Source organism: Erythrolamprus reginae, chromosome 11 (assembly GCF_031021105.1).
Source record: "Erythrolamprus reginae isolate rEryReg1 chromosome 11, rEryReg1.hap1, whole genome shotgun sequence".
Taxonomy (NCBI): domain Eukaryota; kingdom Metazoa; phylum Chordata; class Lepidosauria; order Squamata; family Dipsadidae; genus Erythrolamprus; species Erythrolamprus reginae.
Window position 1 is genome coordinate 28,921,646 of NC_091960.1, and position 17,297 is coordinate 28,938,942.

Here is a 17,297-nt window from a genome sequence, read left to right on the forward strand (position 1 = left end):
TTTCTGCTGTCAATCTTCTAGGTTTCTAGGTTTCTATGACATCAGGCTAGAAACAGGTGACTGTGGAGTTTAGTTCCACCTTACAAAGAAAGCCAGCTGGGTGACTTGGGCCCGATCCCTCTCCCTCCCCCACCTCCCTCAATCCAACCCACCTCACAGGGTTGTTATGGGGAAAACTAGAGGAGGCTGGGGAGTTAGGTATGCTTGCTGCTTCACATTATTTATAAAAATAATATAAAAGAAATAAATCAAGTAAACCAGGCCATTGTGAGGAATGTGAAGGCTCAGTATAAACGTGGGGAGAATGGATGGAAGAAAGGAAGGAAGATATCGGATTGGAATGGGAGGGAGAGAGAGAGAGAAAGAGAAAGAAAAGAGAGAGGGAAAGGAAGGGAGGGAGGGAGGAAGGAAGGAAGGAGTCTACGGAGAGGGGTGGCATACAAATCTAATAAATAATAATAAAAGGAAGGAAGGAAGGAAGGAAGGAAGGAAGGAAGGAAGGAAGGAAGGAGTCCACGGAGAGGGGTGGCATACAAATCTAATAAATAATAATAATAATAATAATAATAATAGTAATAATAATAATAATAATAAAAGGAAGAAAGGGAGGGAGGGAGGGAGGAGTCTACAGAGAGGGGTGGCATACAAATCTAATAAATAATAATAATAATAATAATAATAATAATAATAATAATAATAATAATAATAATAATAATAATAATAATAGGAAGGAAGGAAGGAAGGATTTTTTTTATTTTACTGAAAGAGTAGTAGATGCTTGGAACAAACCTCCAGTATACCTGATTGGTAAATCCACAGTAACTGAATTTAAACATGCCTGGGATAAACATAGATCCATCCTAAGATAAAATACAGGAAATAGTATAAGGGCAGACTAGATGGACCATGAGGTCTTTTTCTTCTGCCAATCTTCTATGTTTCTATGTAACTTCCTATCTGACCCCGGATGCTGGCAGAAAGCGGCAAGGTGTTGCCTAAGATGTTATTTGTTCGATCTGAACTGTTCTCAACCAGCTTTGCACACCTACCTCTCTCCAAAAATCAGTCACTTGGTTTCCGAAAGGGAACAAATGCAAAGACAAGATATCAGGGGCTCAGAAAACCGAGCTGGGTTTTTCTCTTGCAACAAAACACTTCAGGTTTTCAGATATTCTGAGACCGAAGCTGGTGCCCGACACCAAATGCTCCAAACCGCGGACGACCCCTTACCTTTCTTGATCACCGACTGGTCCAAAAGGTTCATACTGGCCTCATCCACCGCCTGCAAGAACAAGGGGCACAGGTCATTGCTCAGCTCCACCGCGCAGAGGTCGGGCGAGGATGGGGAGATTAATCGTGTCTGGGGAGCTTTTCGCTCTCCGGGCATTTCAAAATGCTGCTTAAAAACCAAAGGAAACCAAGGGCTGGCTGGAGGCGTTTCTAACCCATATAAAATCGAGGCTTCTAAAAGAGGGTTTTCTTGGAAGAAGAGAACGTTATTTTATTTTATTTTTTAAATCACACACCCAACTTCCTCAAACCTGGGACTTCCCCGCCGAGTGTCCCCCCCCCCCCAGTGAAGGAGATAAAAAAACTACTCTGCCCTTTTCCATTTCGCAAGCAACTACCAAATAATTTGGCACTGCGCAAGGGATATTTTGAGGAGGAAGAGCGAGCGAGCGAGCGAGTCACAGAAGTCAGTGACTGAATTGGCCCATTCTCTTATTTCAGCTGAAAATCACTTAATCCAAATGGCTATTTCTTTCTTTCTTTCTTTCTTTCTTTCTTTCTTTCTTTCTTTCTTTCTTTCTTTCTTTCTTTCTTTCTTTCTTTTAAAGAAATAGTATCTCCTAGAAAGATTTTTAAAATAGCAAACGTAATTTTTTAAAAAAATATTTTAAGACACACAGCCAAAAATACCAACAATTCCCAAATGTTGAGCTGATCCCTCTCTTTCTCTTTCTCTCTCTCTCTCCCTCCCTTCCTCTCTTTCTCTCTCTCTCTCCAACCCACCTCACAGGGTTGTTATGGGGAGCACTGGAAGAGGAAGGAGAGTTAAGTATGTTTGCTGCTCCAAGTTATTTATAGAAATAATAGAAGCGGGATACAATAATTCTAAAATAAATAAATCAAGTAACGCTGGCCGTTGTGAGGAATGTGAAGGCTTGGTCTAAATGTGGGATAGGTGGATGGAAGAAAGGAAGGAAGGAAGGAAGATATTGGATGGGAGGGAAAGAGAGAGAGAGAGAGAAAGAAAAAGGAAAGAAATAAAGGGAAAGAAGGAAAGAAAGAAGGAAGATATTGGATGAGAGAGAGAGAGAAAGAAAAAGGAAAGAAAGAAAGGGAAGGAAGGAAAGAAGAAAGAAAGAAAGAAATATTTATTTTTTCATTCTTCTCTTATTTTTTAAATTGACTTGTTACAAAAATCCAACCTATCTTTTCTAGGAAGGAGTAAGAGACAACCTGACCTCTTCTAATTATTACTACAAACAACAAACAAACACCTAATGCTTCTAGGGGGAAATGAAACCCTTGAGAGATTTCAGAAATGCTCCTTAAAGGTACCAGGCATAATTCAACTACAGTACTGTAAAGGCATTTCGAAGCTTTCGTTCCCCCAAAGGAAAAGATCCCTCCATCTGTTTAACCACAAGCCTCGAAGCCACTGGGAACCGACCTTGCAATTTCACCTTTTAGGAATACCGGAGCCCTGTCGATTGAAAGAGTCCTAGACAAATGCTCACAGCCTTTGCGAAAACAGGAGTGTAAGTTTTAGGGCAAGTTAGTCGCGTGAAGGGAGAAGATCCCAATACCCCAATTTTAAGAAGAATGGGCGAAAAAAATTATGTATTATTATATATTTTTTAGGAGTAATGAATTCCCCAAGGAGGTTATTTTTAAAAAAAAATCCAGCTCCGTTCTTTGAATTAGAGTAGGATTTTTATTACGGTTACAGACTACAGTATAATTTATTGTTGTTGTTATTGTTTATTATTATTATTACTATTATTACTATTATTATTATTACTACTACTACTATTATTACTATTATTATTACTACTACTACTATTTATTATTATTATTATTATTATTACTATTATTACTATTATTACTACTACTACTACTATTTATTATTATTATTATTAATAATAATATTATTAATATTATTAATATTATTAATATTATTATTATTATTATTATTATTATCATTCTACAGAGAAGTTCATTGAAAGTTCCATGTTTAGTTTGTTGCAGAAAACAAATCCCAACGGGAAGTTTTTTCTCTTTATCTTTTATTCCTCTGGGCCACTTTGCTAGCTAGCTTTTTAAAAAAATTCTTCCACGTCCCTGTCAGCTTTGGTTTTACTTTCCAAAAACCAAAAATCAAAAGGGATTCTTCAACAGACTAATTGCTTTCTCGTTTGAATAAATATTATTCCCTGCAACCAGCCGTATTTTCAATTTATTTTTATTTATTTATTTATTGCCTTGGGGGAAATAGTTCCAGGGAGCCGGGTGGGAAGTACCCATACATACAGCTGCTCAGAAAATACAGAGGCGACTGGAAACGCAGCAGCTGAATTTGCTAGGAGGAATTTATCAGCTTCATTTTCCAGAAGGGCTTTGGATCTATCAACAGGACAAAGTCACGTCTGTTCTCGGTGTGTGTTTGTGTGTGTGTGTAATGGGGAAAATCCAGCGTGGAATAGTTTATTCGGAGTAGCCAGGCATAAAACCCTAAAATTGCAGGGACGCAGTCGGGGCGAGGAAGAGAAAGATTTATAAAGGAAGGGCCGGTGGAAGGTCTTTCTCGATTTTTGACCATGACATTCGAAATCACAGAACGCCGTAACTCTATAATTACAGAAATTAAAGAATCCGCGAAATTAGAGATGATAGAATGATCTATTCTCCTACCAATGGATGGAAATATCAATGGATGGACAGAGAGGGGGAGAGATGATAAGATAGATAGATAGATAGATAGATAGATAGATAGATAGATAGATAGATAGATAGATAGATAGATAGATAGATGATAGACGGACAGACAGACAGACAGATAGAATTTTTTATGGGCCAAATGTGATTGGACACAAGGAATTTGGAGAGAGAGAGAGAGAAAAGAAAGAGAGAGAAAGAGAGAGAGAGAAAAGATATTTATTTATTTATTAGATTTGTATGCCGCCCTTCTTCGAGGCTCAGAGGATAGATAGATAGATAGATAGATAGATAGATAGATAGATAGATAGATAGATAGACAGACAGAAAGACAGACAGACAGACAGACAGACAGACAGACAATAGATAAATAGATAAATAAATAAATAAATAAATAGATACATGATTTTTTAAAATGCCAAGCAATAAAAAAAACCTCTAACTTACACAACCCCCTGCAACGCGAAAAAAATCCCACAGGGAATTGTTGGGAGTTTATTAGGATCAGGTAACAATTTAAGTGCAATTCAACCCAGCGCGATCCAGAAGGCGCACTGAGTTAAATAGAAGTAGGATTTAAACCAAAACACGGTGCTGAGCTCATCCTGTTAAAATCCTATAAAATTCAGCGCGAGAGGAATCTTGGATTTATTCCTGAGCTTGACTAAAACTCCCCCCGAGGGTCCGCGTTAACTTCCCGAGAGAAGTTATAAGCGCGATATAAGGCGATATAAGCGCCCGGTTTTTCTTTCTTTAACCGTCCCCCTCCAATTCACCCGCGTTTTCGACAACGTCAAGCTACGTCAAGCTACAATTGCCATTTCTCGTCGGGGGGAAAAGATGTATGTCTAGATTGCAAATTTGCAACCCAGTTCAGCGTCCCTGCCGAACACTGCCGCTTAACCCGGAGAGAAAGGAAAAACTCTTCGGAAAAATAAGGGCCTAGTTAGTTTCGTCCGCGATCCAACTCTTTAATGGCTTTGAAGCGCGAAAAGCCGAAAGCCGGCCAGCTTTTTGCCTTCTCGGGCTCCCGGATCGGGGCTCCTGGTTTCCTGAAAACCAGGCGAACTAAAGGTTTGCGCGCATGAAAAAGAGAAAAGGGAGAGTTGGAACTTGAGACCAAAAGAGGGGAGAAAGCGGAGGTGGGGGAGAGGAGAAGCGAGGGCCGTGAATTGTACGTCTTTCGTGGGCCAAATTGCATTGAATGGTATGCGTGTTGTTGATTGGATTGTTGAGTCGCGGGTTTTAACTGGGGTCATTGTTTTCATTTATATTTGACTTCTTTTTATTGTTAATTGTATTTTTATATTGTTGTAAACCGCCCTGAGTCCTTCGGGACTGGGAGGCAGAGAAGTCGAATGAATGAAATAATAATAATAATAATAATAATAATAATAATAATAATAATAATAATAATAATAATAATAATAATAATAATAGTAATAGTAATACTGTAGTAGTAATAATAGTAATAATAGTAATAATAGTAATAGTAGTAGTAGTAGTAGTAATAATAATAATAATAATAATAATAATAATAATAATAATAATAATAATAATAATAATAATAGGAGGAGGAAGGACCGAATAGAAAGGTCGGATCTTCCCGCAGGCCTGGAACTGTTGAGTGAATGGATCCTAGATTACTAGGTATGTGATGTCTGTTAGTTTATTAATACTGTTTTTATACTGTTTTTATTGTTTTAATATTGTTCTCACGTACTGTTTTTTATTCTTTGGAAGCCGCCCAGAGTCCTCGGGCAGATGGGCGGCATACAAAAACGACTAATAAATAAAGAAATCATAAAAGAACAGAACAGAAGAACCGTGTACCACACTCTTAATCTCGCCTACTCGGGAGTTTCCTTCCCCGACTTTTAAGCAAACTTCATCTTTCACCCCAGAAAACAGACGTACAAAATTAAGCCTCCCAAACTCAACGTATTCACCGCCGTTTCCCCTTAATTTGCTTTTTAGAAATAAAGCAGATGGAAGTCGGAGGAGTTGCTGGATTCGAAAGAAAGCGGATCGAACTCTTTAATATTAAAAACAAAATCGAGTTTCGGCCCTTGCAGGGTTTTATTCTAGCTCTGGTTGCTCTCCCACTTTTTAAGGCAAAAAAAAGGGGGGGGGCGATTTTTCCAGGAACGGCGGGCGCTCGGCCCGGTCAGCCAGGCTTTTTTCCGCCTTCACCTGACTTGTGGCGGAGTGGATGGGAGCAACCGGCAGGGATCCCCCGGGAATTCCCCCCCCCCAAGGAATCCCCGATTGAGCCGCCGGGGGGGGAGAGAGAATGCGCCCCCGGACCAGAGGTGGGCTGCTCAGGTAGAACGGGGACGTGTACTCGCCCGCTTCCCTCTACCCCCGTTTCCAACCACCCCGAAGACCCCCATCCCCTCGAAGAAGCAGGAGGATGGGGGGGGGGTCATCTCTCGTGGGTCGAGTAAGATTAAACCCCGTCCCTTCGCCTGTCTTTCTTTCTTTCTTTCTTTCTTTCTTTCTTTCTTTCTGTCTCTTTCTCTCCTTCCTTAATTTCCCTTTCCCTTTCTTTTTTCTGTCTTCCTTTCCATTCCTCTCCTCCTCTCCCCCTTCCTTCCTTCCTTCCTTCCTTCCTTCCTTCCTTCCTTCCTTCCTTCCTTCCTGGATTCCCTTGAGTACCATTTGTTGATACCATCTTTCTTTCCCTTCCTTTCTCTCTCCTTCCTTTACTTCCCTTTCCTCCCCTCCCCCTCTCCTTCTTCTTTCTCTTTCTTTCTCCTTCCCTTCCTTTCCTTTCCCTCTCCCCCTCCCCTCTTCCCCCCCTCTCTCTTTCTCTCTCTCTCTCTCCCTTCCTTCCGCGCGCGATTTCGCTCCCTGCCCAGGTGCAGTAGCAGAATTGCGCTTGACTCCGCTAGCACGCAGAGTCAGAGCCACGGGGGCGAGCACACCTTAGCAGCCCACCTATGCCCGATTTCCCTTGCAGTGAGGCCCGAGGCGCGGAGCGGTCTACCTGGATGTCCTCGAGGCTGGGGTGAGCCAGAGCGTGGAGTCCCAGCGGCCCGTCGGCCAAGGCGTGCGCTCCCTCGGCCAAACCGTGGAGCAAGCGCGGCATGCCCGGGTAGTCCCTGCGCGGATCCAAGCCGAGCGCCCGGTGTGTCTGCGAGAGGAGGCCCGCCGCAGCTGCTGCCGCCGCAGCCGCAGCCGCTTCCTCCTGGCGGGCCCGCTGCGAGGGCCAGCCGCTCTGCTGGTGCTGGTGGATGGGGTTGAGGCCGCCGTAGGGGTCCCCCAGGTGCGGGTAGGCGCCTTCCTGGCTCTGCGCGTAGGACAGCGGCGGCTGCGGGTAAGGCGGCGGGAAGTAGGGCGGCTGGAAGTCCGAAGCCGGCGTGTGGCACAGAGGGGGAGCCGAGGAGTAAGCCCCCGCCTGGTTGAGGGACGAGAGCTGGGGCAGGCGGCCGCCGGCGGAGGTCCCGTTCAGCCCATCCGAGCGGTCCTGCTGGGGAAGACAGCAAAAGGGAGGGAAAGGTCACCACGCGGCTACCCACGCGCCCGGGGCGCAAGAACACCGGTGTTCCCTCGCTCCAAGCAGCGCGCGTCGCCAGGGCTCCCGGTGGAGGCGGCGGCGGTTCCCTGAGGCCCCGGCTCCCAACACCTGAGCCTCCAGGCAAGGCGCAGCCTTCTCTGCCTAGCCGAGGCCCGGCTCCTCGCCTCCTCTCCCCCCGGGCAAAGAAGCGAGGAAGCCAGCAGCCGGCCGAAGAGAGCAGCGCGCTTCGGGGCTCGGCGCAGCTAAGTCTTAGGAAGGGCGAGACTTTCGCTGCCTTTGGCTTCTCCGTCTAACTAACCCTGCAGCCTGCAAAACTTGGCCGCCGAAAAAAGAACAGCCGAGAGGCAGCCGAAAATAAACAAAACAAGGCGCCGTTTTGTGGTCTCGCTTAGCCGGCCTTGAAATGCGCGCTTTGGGCGACCGGCGCGCTTTGGGGACCCTAGGGGACTCCGCCTGCAGTCCTTGCCCCCGTTTTTCTCCTTCTGCCTTCTGTAAGGGAGACCGGCAGAGACCCGTAGGCAGGAGACCCTTCCAGACCCAGTCTAGATTTGGCCAGACCCAGCCTAGATTTGGCGAACAAGAGCGGACGGAAGAGGTCCCCGGCTGCGTTTTCGACCAACACCTCTCTCCGTTCGCGGCAAATCATCCGATTTACCCCACTAGGGTCTCTTTCATTTCCTTCAGGCCCACTTTTTCTCCATCCCTCCCGCCACTCCAGTTTTACGATCGATTCTCCGCGCTCTCCACCGTCCCAACCTGGGGACGAGGGAGGAGGGTGGCTAGGACCCCCGACATCTGGGACCAATTAAAAATACGAAGCCCTTCTGGATCTGAAGCTGCGAGGACGCTTCAGTTAAAAAAAAAATTCTCTTCCTCGCTCCTTTCTTAGCAAACGCGTCCCCGCGCAAACGCCACCAAAGGACCCCCCCTCATCTCCCCAAATCTAACTCACCATCGCGGAATACGTGTGCACCAACATCTGCGCGGTAGCCAAACCTCCAGATCGTTTAAGGGAAATGCCTCCGAACTTGGGGGGGGAGGGAGAGGAACGAGGCTAGCAACCCCCGACGGCTGCTGGAATCTGCGCCCCGTTCCACGCACACACACCCCGGGAAAGGTATCCGTTAAAAGCGAGCGTCCAGCGGCGCGTCCATCGAGGGGTTCTTTCCAGCCAACCGAGCTCCGGACTGGGCAGCGGCTCCTCCTTTTCAACCTACCCACCCCGCGACCTTTCCCCTTCGAAGCCTTGCGCCTGGCTCGCAGCTCTTCCTCCCTCTGAACTCAAGGCAACTCCATGGACTCCGGTTTATACGGGCGGGGGCGCGCGCTGAGCGCCGGGAGCGCGCCTTAAAGAGACAAGAGCGCACGCCGGGAGCCCGACTTTCCCAAGGCAAAGAAGCGCCAGCGCGCGTGCCTCGGTGGGAAGGGCGGTAGAGAACTCCAACTCGACTGCCACGCGCGCCGGATTAGTCTCCAGGCATTGTCCGTCCCCCCCCCCCCCCGCTCCGACAGCAACGTCCGAAAGGATCGAGGGCCCCGCGCTGCGAGGCTACACTTATTTGTTGATTTGGGACACGGTGAGATTTTAACGCGGTGGCAAACGCGGAGGAGCCAAAGCCAAACAGGAAGGCGGAGATTGCCGCCACCTCCTCTCGGAATAAACACGCCGGGCTCCCAGCTGCATCTCTCGGACGAAGGGAAGGGTCCTGACTGCACGCTTCCAGCAGAAACTTGAAGGGACGGTTGGTTGGTGGGCTTTTGGCTGTAAAGCGCCAATGGCGGAGGATGGTGCGCAGATTTATTTTGCTGGGGTCTGCAATTTTTTTTAAAAGCCAAACCGTTCCTGCCTGCCCCGCATTTATAGGAGCGCTTCCTCCCTTGCCTAGACCCAGAGGTGGGCTGCTTAAGTGGAACGGTGACGTGTGCTCGCCCCCGTGGCTCTGAGTGCTAGCGGAGTCCAGCGCGATTCTGCTACTGCACCTGGGCAGGTAGCGAAATCGCGCGGGGATATGCACAGCTCCATTTTCGCTACTGGTGGGCAGTAGCAACGATACTGATTTGCATGGAGGAAGGAAGGAAGGAAGGAAGGAAGGAAGGAAGGAAGGAAGGAAGGAAGGAAGGAAGGAAGGAAGGAAGGAAGGAAGGACAGGCGAAGGGACGGGGTTTAATCTTACTCGACCCAAGAGGGGCAACCCCCTGCCCCTCCCCTCCTCCTGCTTCTTCCACAGCGAAGAAAAGATCGCGGGGGTCTTCGGGGTGGGGGCGGGGGAAGCGAAGGCTCCATTCTGCACAGCTGCTCGGAGCAACTCGGGGACACAAAGCCCCGGTTCCCTCCGCGAAGCTTAGTGACACCGACGAGCCATTGAACGCTCCGCTTCTCGCCCGGGGCTGAGTGGCGGAGGGAGGGTCGCGCACAGCTTGGAGGGAGCTTTGAGGCCTTTTTCAAACTCGGGTTGGGTCCACAAGACCCGCTGCTAAACTGTTTTTCACTTTTTAATAGTGTTCATCAGGGGCCGAGAGTCCTGTAGGGCAGTGTTTCCCAACCTTGGCAACTTAAAGATATTTGGACTTCAACTCCCAGAATTCCCCAGCCAGAGAATGCTGGCTGGGGAATTCTGGGAGTTGAAATCCAAATATCTTCAAGTTGCCAAGGTTGGGAAACACTGCCGAAGGGTACCCATAAAAATGACAAGCATAAATATATTATACACTGCTCAAAATAAAATAAAATAAAGGGAACACTTAAACAACAGAATATAACTCCAAATAAATCAAACTTATGTGAAATCAAACTGTCCATTTAGGAAGCAACACTGACTGACAGTCAATTTCACCTGCTATTGTGCACATTCAACTTTATACAGAACAAAGTATTCAGTGAGAATATTTCATCCATTCAGATCTAGGATATGTTCTTTGAATGTCCCCTTTATTTTTTTGAGCAGTGTAAATAAAACAAACTTGTTTTGGGAGTTAACTCAAAGCGGAGGTTGGCATTGGTAAGATACACTAAAGCAAAGTCTCCAACCTTTGGCTTAAAATTGCCAAGGTTGGAGAGCCCTGCATTAAAGAATAGTTATTATAAAGAGGCTATAGCAATAACGTTTAGACTTATATACCGCTTCACAGTGCTTTACAGCCCTCTCTAAGCGGTTTACAGAGAGTCAGCCTATTACCGCCCAACAATCTGGGTCCTCAATCCGACCTTGAGCCTACTGAGATTCGATCCGCCAAATTGCTGGCAGCTTAGTGCGGACAACATACTAAGCCCGCTCCCCGCAAAACAACCAAGGTTTAAAAATATGCATGTTTATCACCAAGTTTATCTAGGTTTGCCTAGGGAGGTTTCCCCCCTTTTCTTATCTCAGTATTCCACCATTGAGTTCAACAAGCTTGTCAACGAAATTGCCCCTGGGCGTTCCAAGGACCGGACCTCATTGGTGGGAACTTGGGGTTTCCTACCTTTCACAACTTTTTAATAATAACGACAGAGTTGAAAGGGACCTTGGAGGTCTTCTAGTCCAACCCCCTACTTAGGCAGGAAACCCTACACCACTTCAGACAGATGTTTATCCAACATCTACTTCCAGTGTTGGGGCATTCACGACTTCTGGAGGCAAGCTGTTCCACTGGTTAACTGTTCTACTGTCAGGAAATGTCTCCTTAGTTCTACGTTGCTTCTCTCCTTGTTTAGTTTCCACCCATTGCTTCTTGTTCTACCCTCAGGTGCTTTGGAGAATAAGTTGACTCCTGCTTTGTGGCAACCCGAGATATTGGATCACTGCTACCATGTCTCCCCTGGTCCTTCTTTTCTTTAAACTAGCCATGCCCAGTTCTTGCAACTGTCATACACAGTGTTTTAGCTTCCAGTCCCCTGATCATCTTTGTTGCTCTTCTCTGCACTCTTTCTAGAGTCTCATCATCCTTTTTTGCATGGTGGCGACCAAAACTGAATGCAATATTCCCAGTGTGGCTTTACCTTATAAAGTGGTATTAACACATGATCTTGATTCTATCCCTCTGTTAATGCAGCATAGAACTGTGTGGGCTTTTTTGGCAGCTGCTGCACACGGCTGGCTCCTGTTTAAATGGTTGTCCACTAGGACTCTCCAAGATCCCTCTCACAGTAATTACTGTTGACCAGTGAAAAAAAACTCCCCGTCCGTTTCATCATTTCTGCCCTCGGCAGCCACTAGCCGAATTAAAACCCTCGGGGATTCCTTTCCTTCCTTCAGCATTTCTGGTGCCTCGGAGAAAGTAATCGAATTCCAGAATTGCATCATTTTCTGGAATTGTACAATCCACGGAACCATAAACTAACGAGAGGGGCTGATGGTTCTACCACCCCAGGACAGCGCCGAGAGAGGCAACCATCTTAACCTCCTCACACTGCGACTACCCGGCTGATATTTCTGTTATTGGGCGTCCTTCGGGACTTAAAAAGTTCCTCCCAGTCCCAATTCCCTGGCCGCGGGTTATTCAAAGAAACGGAACCGACCCAGTGGTTCTAAATTGCAGGGGTGTGTGGGAAGCAGTCCTGGCAAACCTGCTTTCCAATGGGAATAAACTTTTGTTGCCCTTTGGCTTCGATATCGGGTCGAGACATCCGAGTGGGGCGCTTTTGGTTGAGCGCATGAAACTTCGCCAGTTTGCTTTGTAACTTACAATATCTGGCTACCCCGATAAGTTAAGACAAAACACCGAGGCTTAATTCAAACGTAAGTAAGCTCCGATTTAGAGGTATATTGGCAACCCAGGTTTATGTGCTTTGAGAAATGGTCGCTAAAGTTTTTTGGAGAAGGAGAGGCCGCTTATTCCAGGCAAAATATACTGCTAAAAATAGTAATAAAGGGAACACTCAAATAATACATTCTAGATCTGAATAAATGAAATATTCTCACTGAATATTTCATATGCACAACTATTCCATTTGCACAACAGCATGTGAAATTGACTGTCAATCAGTGCTGCTTCCTAAGTGGACAGTCTGATTTCACAGACGTTTGATTTACTTGAACTTATATTCTGTTTTTTAAATGTTCCCTTTATTTTTTTGAGCAGTGTATGTAGAAAAGCCCTATCTCCAGTTCAATTCAGCTCAAGTCACTTTTCAGAACCAGTAAGATTCCTGGTTATTTTAGCCACGTGGTAGGGCACACTTGGAATATTGCACGCAGTTTTGTTGACCACGATGTAAAAAGGATATTGGGACTCTGGAAAGAGGGCAGAGAAGAGCAACAAAGATTATTAGGGGACTGGAGGAGGCTAAAGTCGCATAGAAATCAAATAGATAGGTAGGTAGGTAGGTAGGTGGGTGGGTGGGTGGGTGGGTGGGTAGGTAGGTAGGTAGGTAGGTAGGTAGGTAGATAGATAGATAGATAGATAGATAGATAGATAGATAGATAGATAGATAGATAGATAGATAGATAGATAAAATGAAGAACGGTTGCAGGAACTGGGTATATCTAGTTTAATGGAAAGAAGGACTAGGGGAGACATGATAGCAGCCTTGCAATATCTCAGGGGCTGCCACAAAGAAGAGGGAGTCAAGCTATTCTCCAAAGCACCCAAGAAGCAATGGGTGGAAACTAAACAAGGAGAGAAGCAGCTTAGAACTAAGGAGAAAATTCCTGACACTTAGAACAATTGATCAGTGGAACAGTTGCCTCCAGGAGTTATGAATGCTCCAACACTGGAAGTTTTGAAGATGTTGGATAACCATTTGTCTGAAGTGGGGTAGGGTTTCCTGCCTAAGCAGGGAGTTGGACTAGAAGACCCCCAAAGTTCCTTCCAACTCTGTTGTTGTTGTTGTTATTGTTGTTTATCATTATCATTATCATGCTTCAGGCTACATGCCTAGACTTATGTCAGAAAATGGCAAAGAACTGGAGATCTGTGCCATGTGTGGTGCCCATCACAAAATGCCTTTTGTTTCTATTGCAGTTGACTAGCAAGTTAAGGGAGGGAGGAAGAAAGGGAAATTATTTGGCAACAATCAGAAACAGGGAAAGCCAATTCCTGATCAAAAATGTGTCTTCTCATTGAATACTTTGTTCTGTACAAAGTTGAATGTGCACAACAGCATGTGAAGTTGATTGTCAATCAGTGTTGCTTCCTAAGTGGTGTTGTGGTTAGCTCTGGCCCAGCTCCTGCCCCAAGGACTGTGGATGTGGGGGAGACATTCACATGCTGAAGGCCTGTTCCCCCCCCCTCCAGTGGAATCTGATGATGAAGGCTCCTCTGACCAAGAACACATGAGTGACAGGGAGGAGGAGAGTGTGGCAGACAGCTCAGAAGGAGATCAATTATCTAGCTCCTCTTTGGATTCGGAACAAGAGTTAATGATACAGCCATGCATGCAGAGAGCGATGCATAGGCAGCAACAACTGAGAGATTATTATCAAAGAAAATGAGGCCACCTGTGGTTGGGTGGGGCTGGGGTAATTAGTGAGGCTGCTATAAATAGCAGCCTGTGGGTTTGGCCATTGTGGAGGATTATCTGATCCTTGTGTTTCGTGACTGCTTTACTGACTTTGACCTTTTGTGTGCTGATTTTTCCCCGCTTTGAAACTAAACCAGAGCAAAGTGTGTTTCACTTTGTGAAAGAAGAAGGACTGTGAATTGCCTCACACTGCAAGCTAAGTATCACAGGACTGATAAGGGACTTGTATAAATTACCAGTTTGTTTGGAGACGAGTGCTCTTTGCTATACCAAAAGAGGGCTTAGGATAAGTGAATTTTCATTATAAAGAACATTGTTTTGAATTTTCAAACATGTGTGTGTCTGAAATTTGTACCTGTGAATTTTTGGGAGGAGTCTACCAGAGAGCCCGACAGAACAAGTGGACAGTTTGATTTCACAGAAGTTTGATTTACTTGGAGTGATATTGTGTGGTTTAAGTGTTCCCTTTATTTATTTATTTTTGAGCAGCTTATATAAAGATAATTGAGACAATATTGTTTTAGCAGCTGGAGGAGGAAATGTTTTTTTAAAACCCCAAACTTTGCACCTGAGATCGATTTTCACATAAAACAGCCTGGCTCCAGGCCTCGGGGCCGGCTGCCTTGTCGGTTGAATCTTCAGCATATCCAGCCAACAACTTTTCAACCACATTTGCACCTACCCAGATGTGTACATAATTGTACATGCCTGTGATCTGCAGGCTAAGAGGCAGGCAGGGGTAGGTTGAGCTAACCTGGGAGGGGGGTAATCTGTCGTCCTTCACTGGTGAAGAGGGAGTGATGAGGTTCACGCTGCAGGAACTGACATGCCCACAGCCTGTAATCTAACTCCAGAATTTAACCATTTTCTGGAATTGCACAATCCACCAAACCATAAGCTAACCAGAGGGGCTGGTCTCACCCAACACAGAGAAATTTAAAATTTAAAACTAGCCAAAATTATGGGAAGTCGTCTGCTAGCGTGTGACCTGATGGAGCGACACACATTTTCTCTCCCTGGTCCAAATGAAACAGCCTTGGGTTTTACCCATCTGCCTACCCTACTGTTTTCCCAAAGATTCAAAACTAATCCTCCTAGCCCTCAGCAAAAACAGACTCTGAATCTACCAAGGAGGAGAGCTGAGAGATATTTTGGCCCAGTCTTTGCCAACCAGAATTGGTTTGAGTTATAGGTTGGTGTGTCTGCTGGACTCCAATGTATCTGAAAAATGAAGAGATGGCTCCCTCCTGCAACATATATACATGCAGATATACATATACATGCACATACACGTATACATATACTGTACATATACAAATACCTATACCTATACCTATGCATATTTATTTATTTATTTATTTATTTATTTATTTATTCATTCATTCATTCATTCATTCATTCATTTGATTTTTATGCCGCCCTTCTCCTTAGACTCAGGACGGCTTACAATATGTTAGCAATAGCACTTTTTAACAGAGCCAGCCTATTGCTCCCACAATCCGGGTCCTCATTTGACCCACCTCAGAAGGATGGAAGGCTGAGTCAACCTTGAGCTGGTGATGAGATTTGAACCGCTGACCTACAGATCTACAGTCAGCTTCAGTGGCCTGCAGTACAGCACTCTACCTGATGCGCCACCCAGCTCATCTAGCAATAGCATTTAGACTTATATACCACTTCATTGTGTTTTTAAAGCTCTACCTGATGCGCCACCCCAGCTCAAATACATATACATATACATATACATATACATATACATATACATATACATATACATATACATATACATATACATATACACATACACATATACATATACATATACATATACATATACATATTCATGCCAGGTTGGCACTGTGGTTAGAGTGCAGCACTGCAGGCTACTTCAGCTAACTGCTAGCTGTAGTTCAGCAGTTCAAATCTCACCACCGTCTCAAGGTTGACTCAGCCTTCCATCCTTCCGAGGTGGGTCAAAAGAGGACCCAGATTGTTGGGGGCGATATGCTGACTCTGTAAACCGCTTAGAGAGGCCGGGAAGTGCTATTGCTAAGTGCTATGATATCAAATTTAAAAAATAAGTGTGGCATTATTAAGTGAGCTTGGTTTAAGTGTATGGCTAGTTTGAAAGCCTCTCCTAACTGGGTCCCTGCAGTTACCTACTTGACTGACAAGCAAAAACACACTGCTCAAAAACATAAAGGGAACACTTAAAAATATAACTCCAAGTAAATCAAACTTCTGTGAAATCAAACTGTCCACTTAGGAAGCAACATTGATTGACAATCAATTTCACCTGCTGTTGTGCAGTATTTAATGAGAATATTTCATCCATTCAGATCTAGGATGTGTCATTTGAGTGTTCCCTTTATTTATTTATTTTTGAACAGTATACAGTGGTACCTCTACTTACAAACTTAATCATTCTGTGAGCAGGTTCTTAAGTAGAAAAGTTTCTAAGAAGAAGCAATTTTTCCCATAGGAATCAATGTAAAAGCAAATAATGTTTGAGATTGGAGAAACCACAGGGAGGGTGGAGGTCCTGTTTCCTCCCAGGAGATTCCTAGAGAGGCCCCACGGAGGCTTCTCCCTGCCTTTTCTGGCTCTATTTTCCTCCCAGGAGATTCCTAGAGAGGCCCCACGGAGGCTTCCCCCTTCCTTTTCCGGTTACAGTTTCAGAGGCTTGGGTATGTAAATAGAAAATAATTCTTGAGAAGAGGCAAAAAAATCTTGAACACCCGGTTCCTATCAAAAAAAGTTGGTAAGTAGAGGCATTCTTAGGTAGAGATACCACTGTACTGTATATCCTTGCAATATATGGGGGGGGGGATTTGGGGGATCTGATTGGGTGATAAGTAGCCAATGGGTTGTCTTTCCACCTCCTCCTCTCCTTGAGGGCTAGCACATCCCCCCTTCCCGAATCCACCAATGGTGGATCAATGCTGAGTCCTCACGCGGGGGTGGGGGGTGGGCGTTATTGAAAAGCAGGATGAGGTTTGCAGGCGCGTTAAGTAGAAAACCTGTTTACTTGGGGGAGTTTGAAGACTCAGTAGTACCCAGCTGCTTCAATCTTGGGTTGGGGGTACCAAAAGACCAGGGGTGGGTGATTTAAGACGGAATAGAAGCTCCTAACCTGAACAGGAGACTCAGCTGTGTAAACTTGGTCTCGATTTCCACATCCCCCCCCCTTATTCTAAACAACACCTAAAGCTTTACAACAGGGGTCTCCAAGCTCGGCCATTTTAAAACTTGTGGACTTCAAAGACTTGTGGACTTCAACAGCAAAGCTGGCTGGGGAATTCTGGGAGTTGAAGTCCACAAGTCTTAAAGTGACCGAGTTTGGAGCTCCCTGCTTTACAATAATAGATCCCACCCCCCCTTTCCATCTCTCTC

General features: G+C 45.4%; 1 protein-coding gene across 2 annotated transcripts in view; it reads right to left on the bottom strand.

Annotated features, from left to right (window-relative positions):
• Positions 1-8,441, bottom strand: part of TFAP2E (transcription factor AP-2 epsilon) — a 122,765-nt gene extending 114,324 nt beyond the window's left edge. For both annotated transcript variants that reach the window (XM_070764844.1, XM_070764843.1), the window contains exons 1-3: positions 8,415-8,441; positions 6,932-7,411; positions 1,231-1,282 (exon numbers count right to left, since the gene is read on the bottom strand). In XM_070764844.1, coding sequence (XP_070620945.1) covers positions 1,231-1,282; positions 6,932-7,411; positions 8,415-8,441 — 559 coding nt within the window. The remainder of the gene's footprint in view (positions 1-1,230; positions 1,283-6,931; positions 7,412-8,414) is intronic.
• Positions 8,442-17,297: the final 8,856 nt, after the last annotated feature.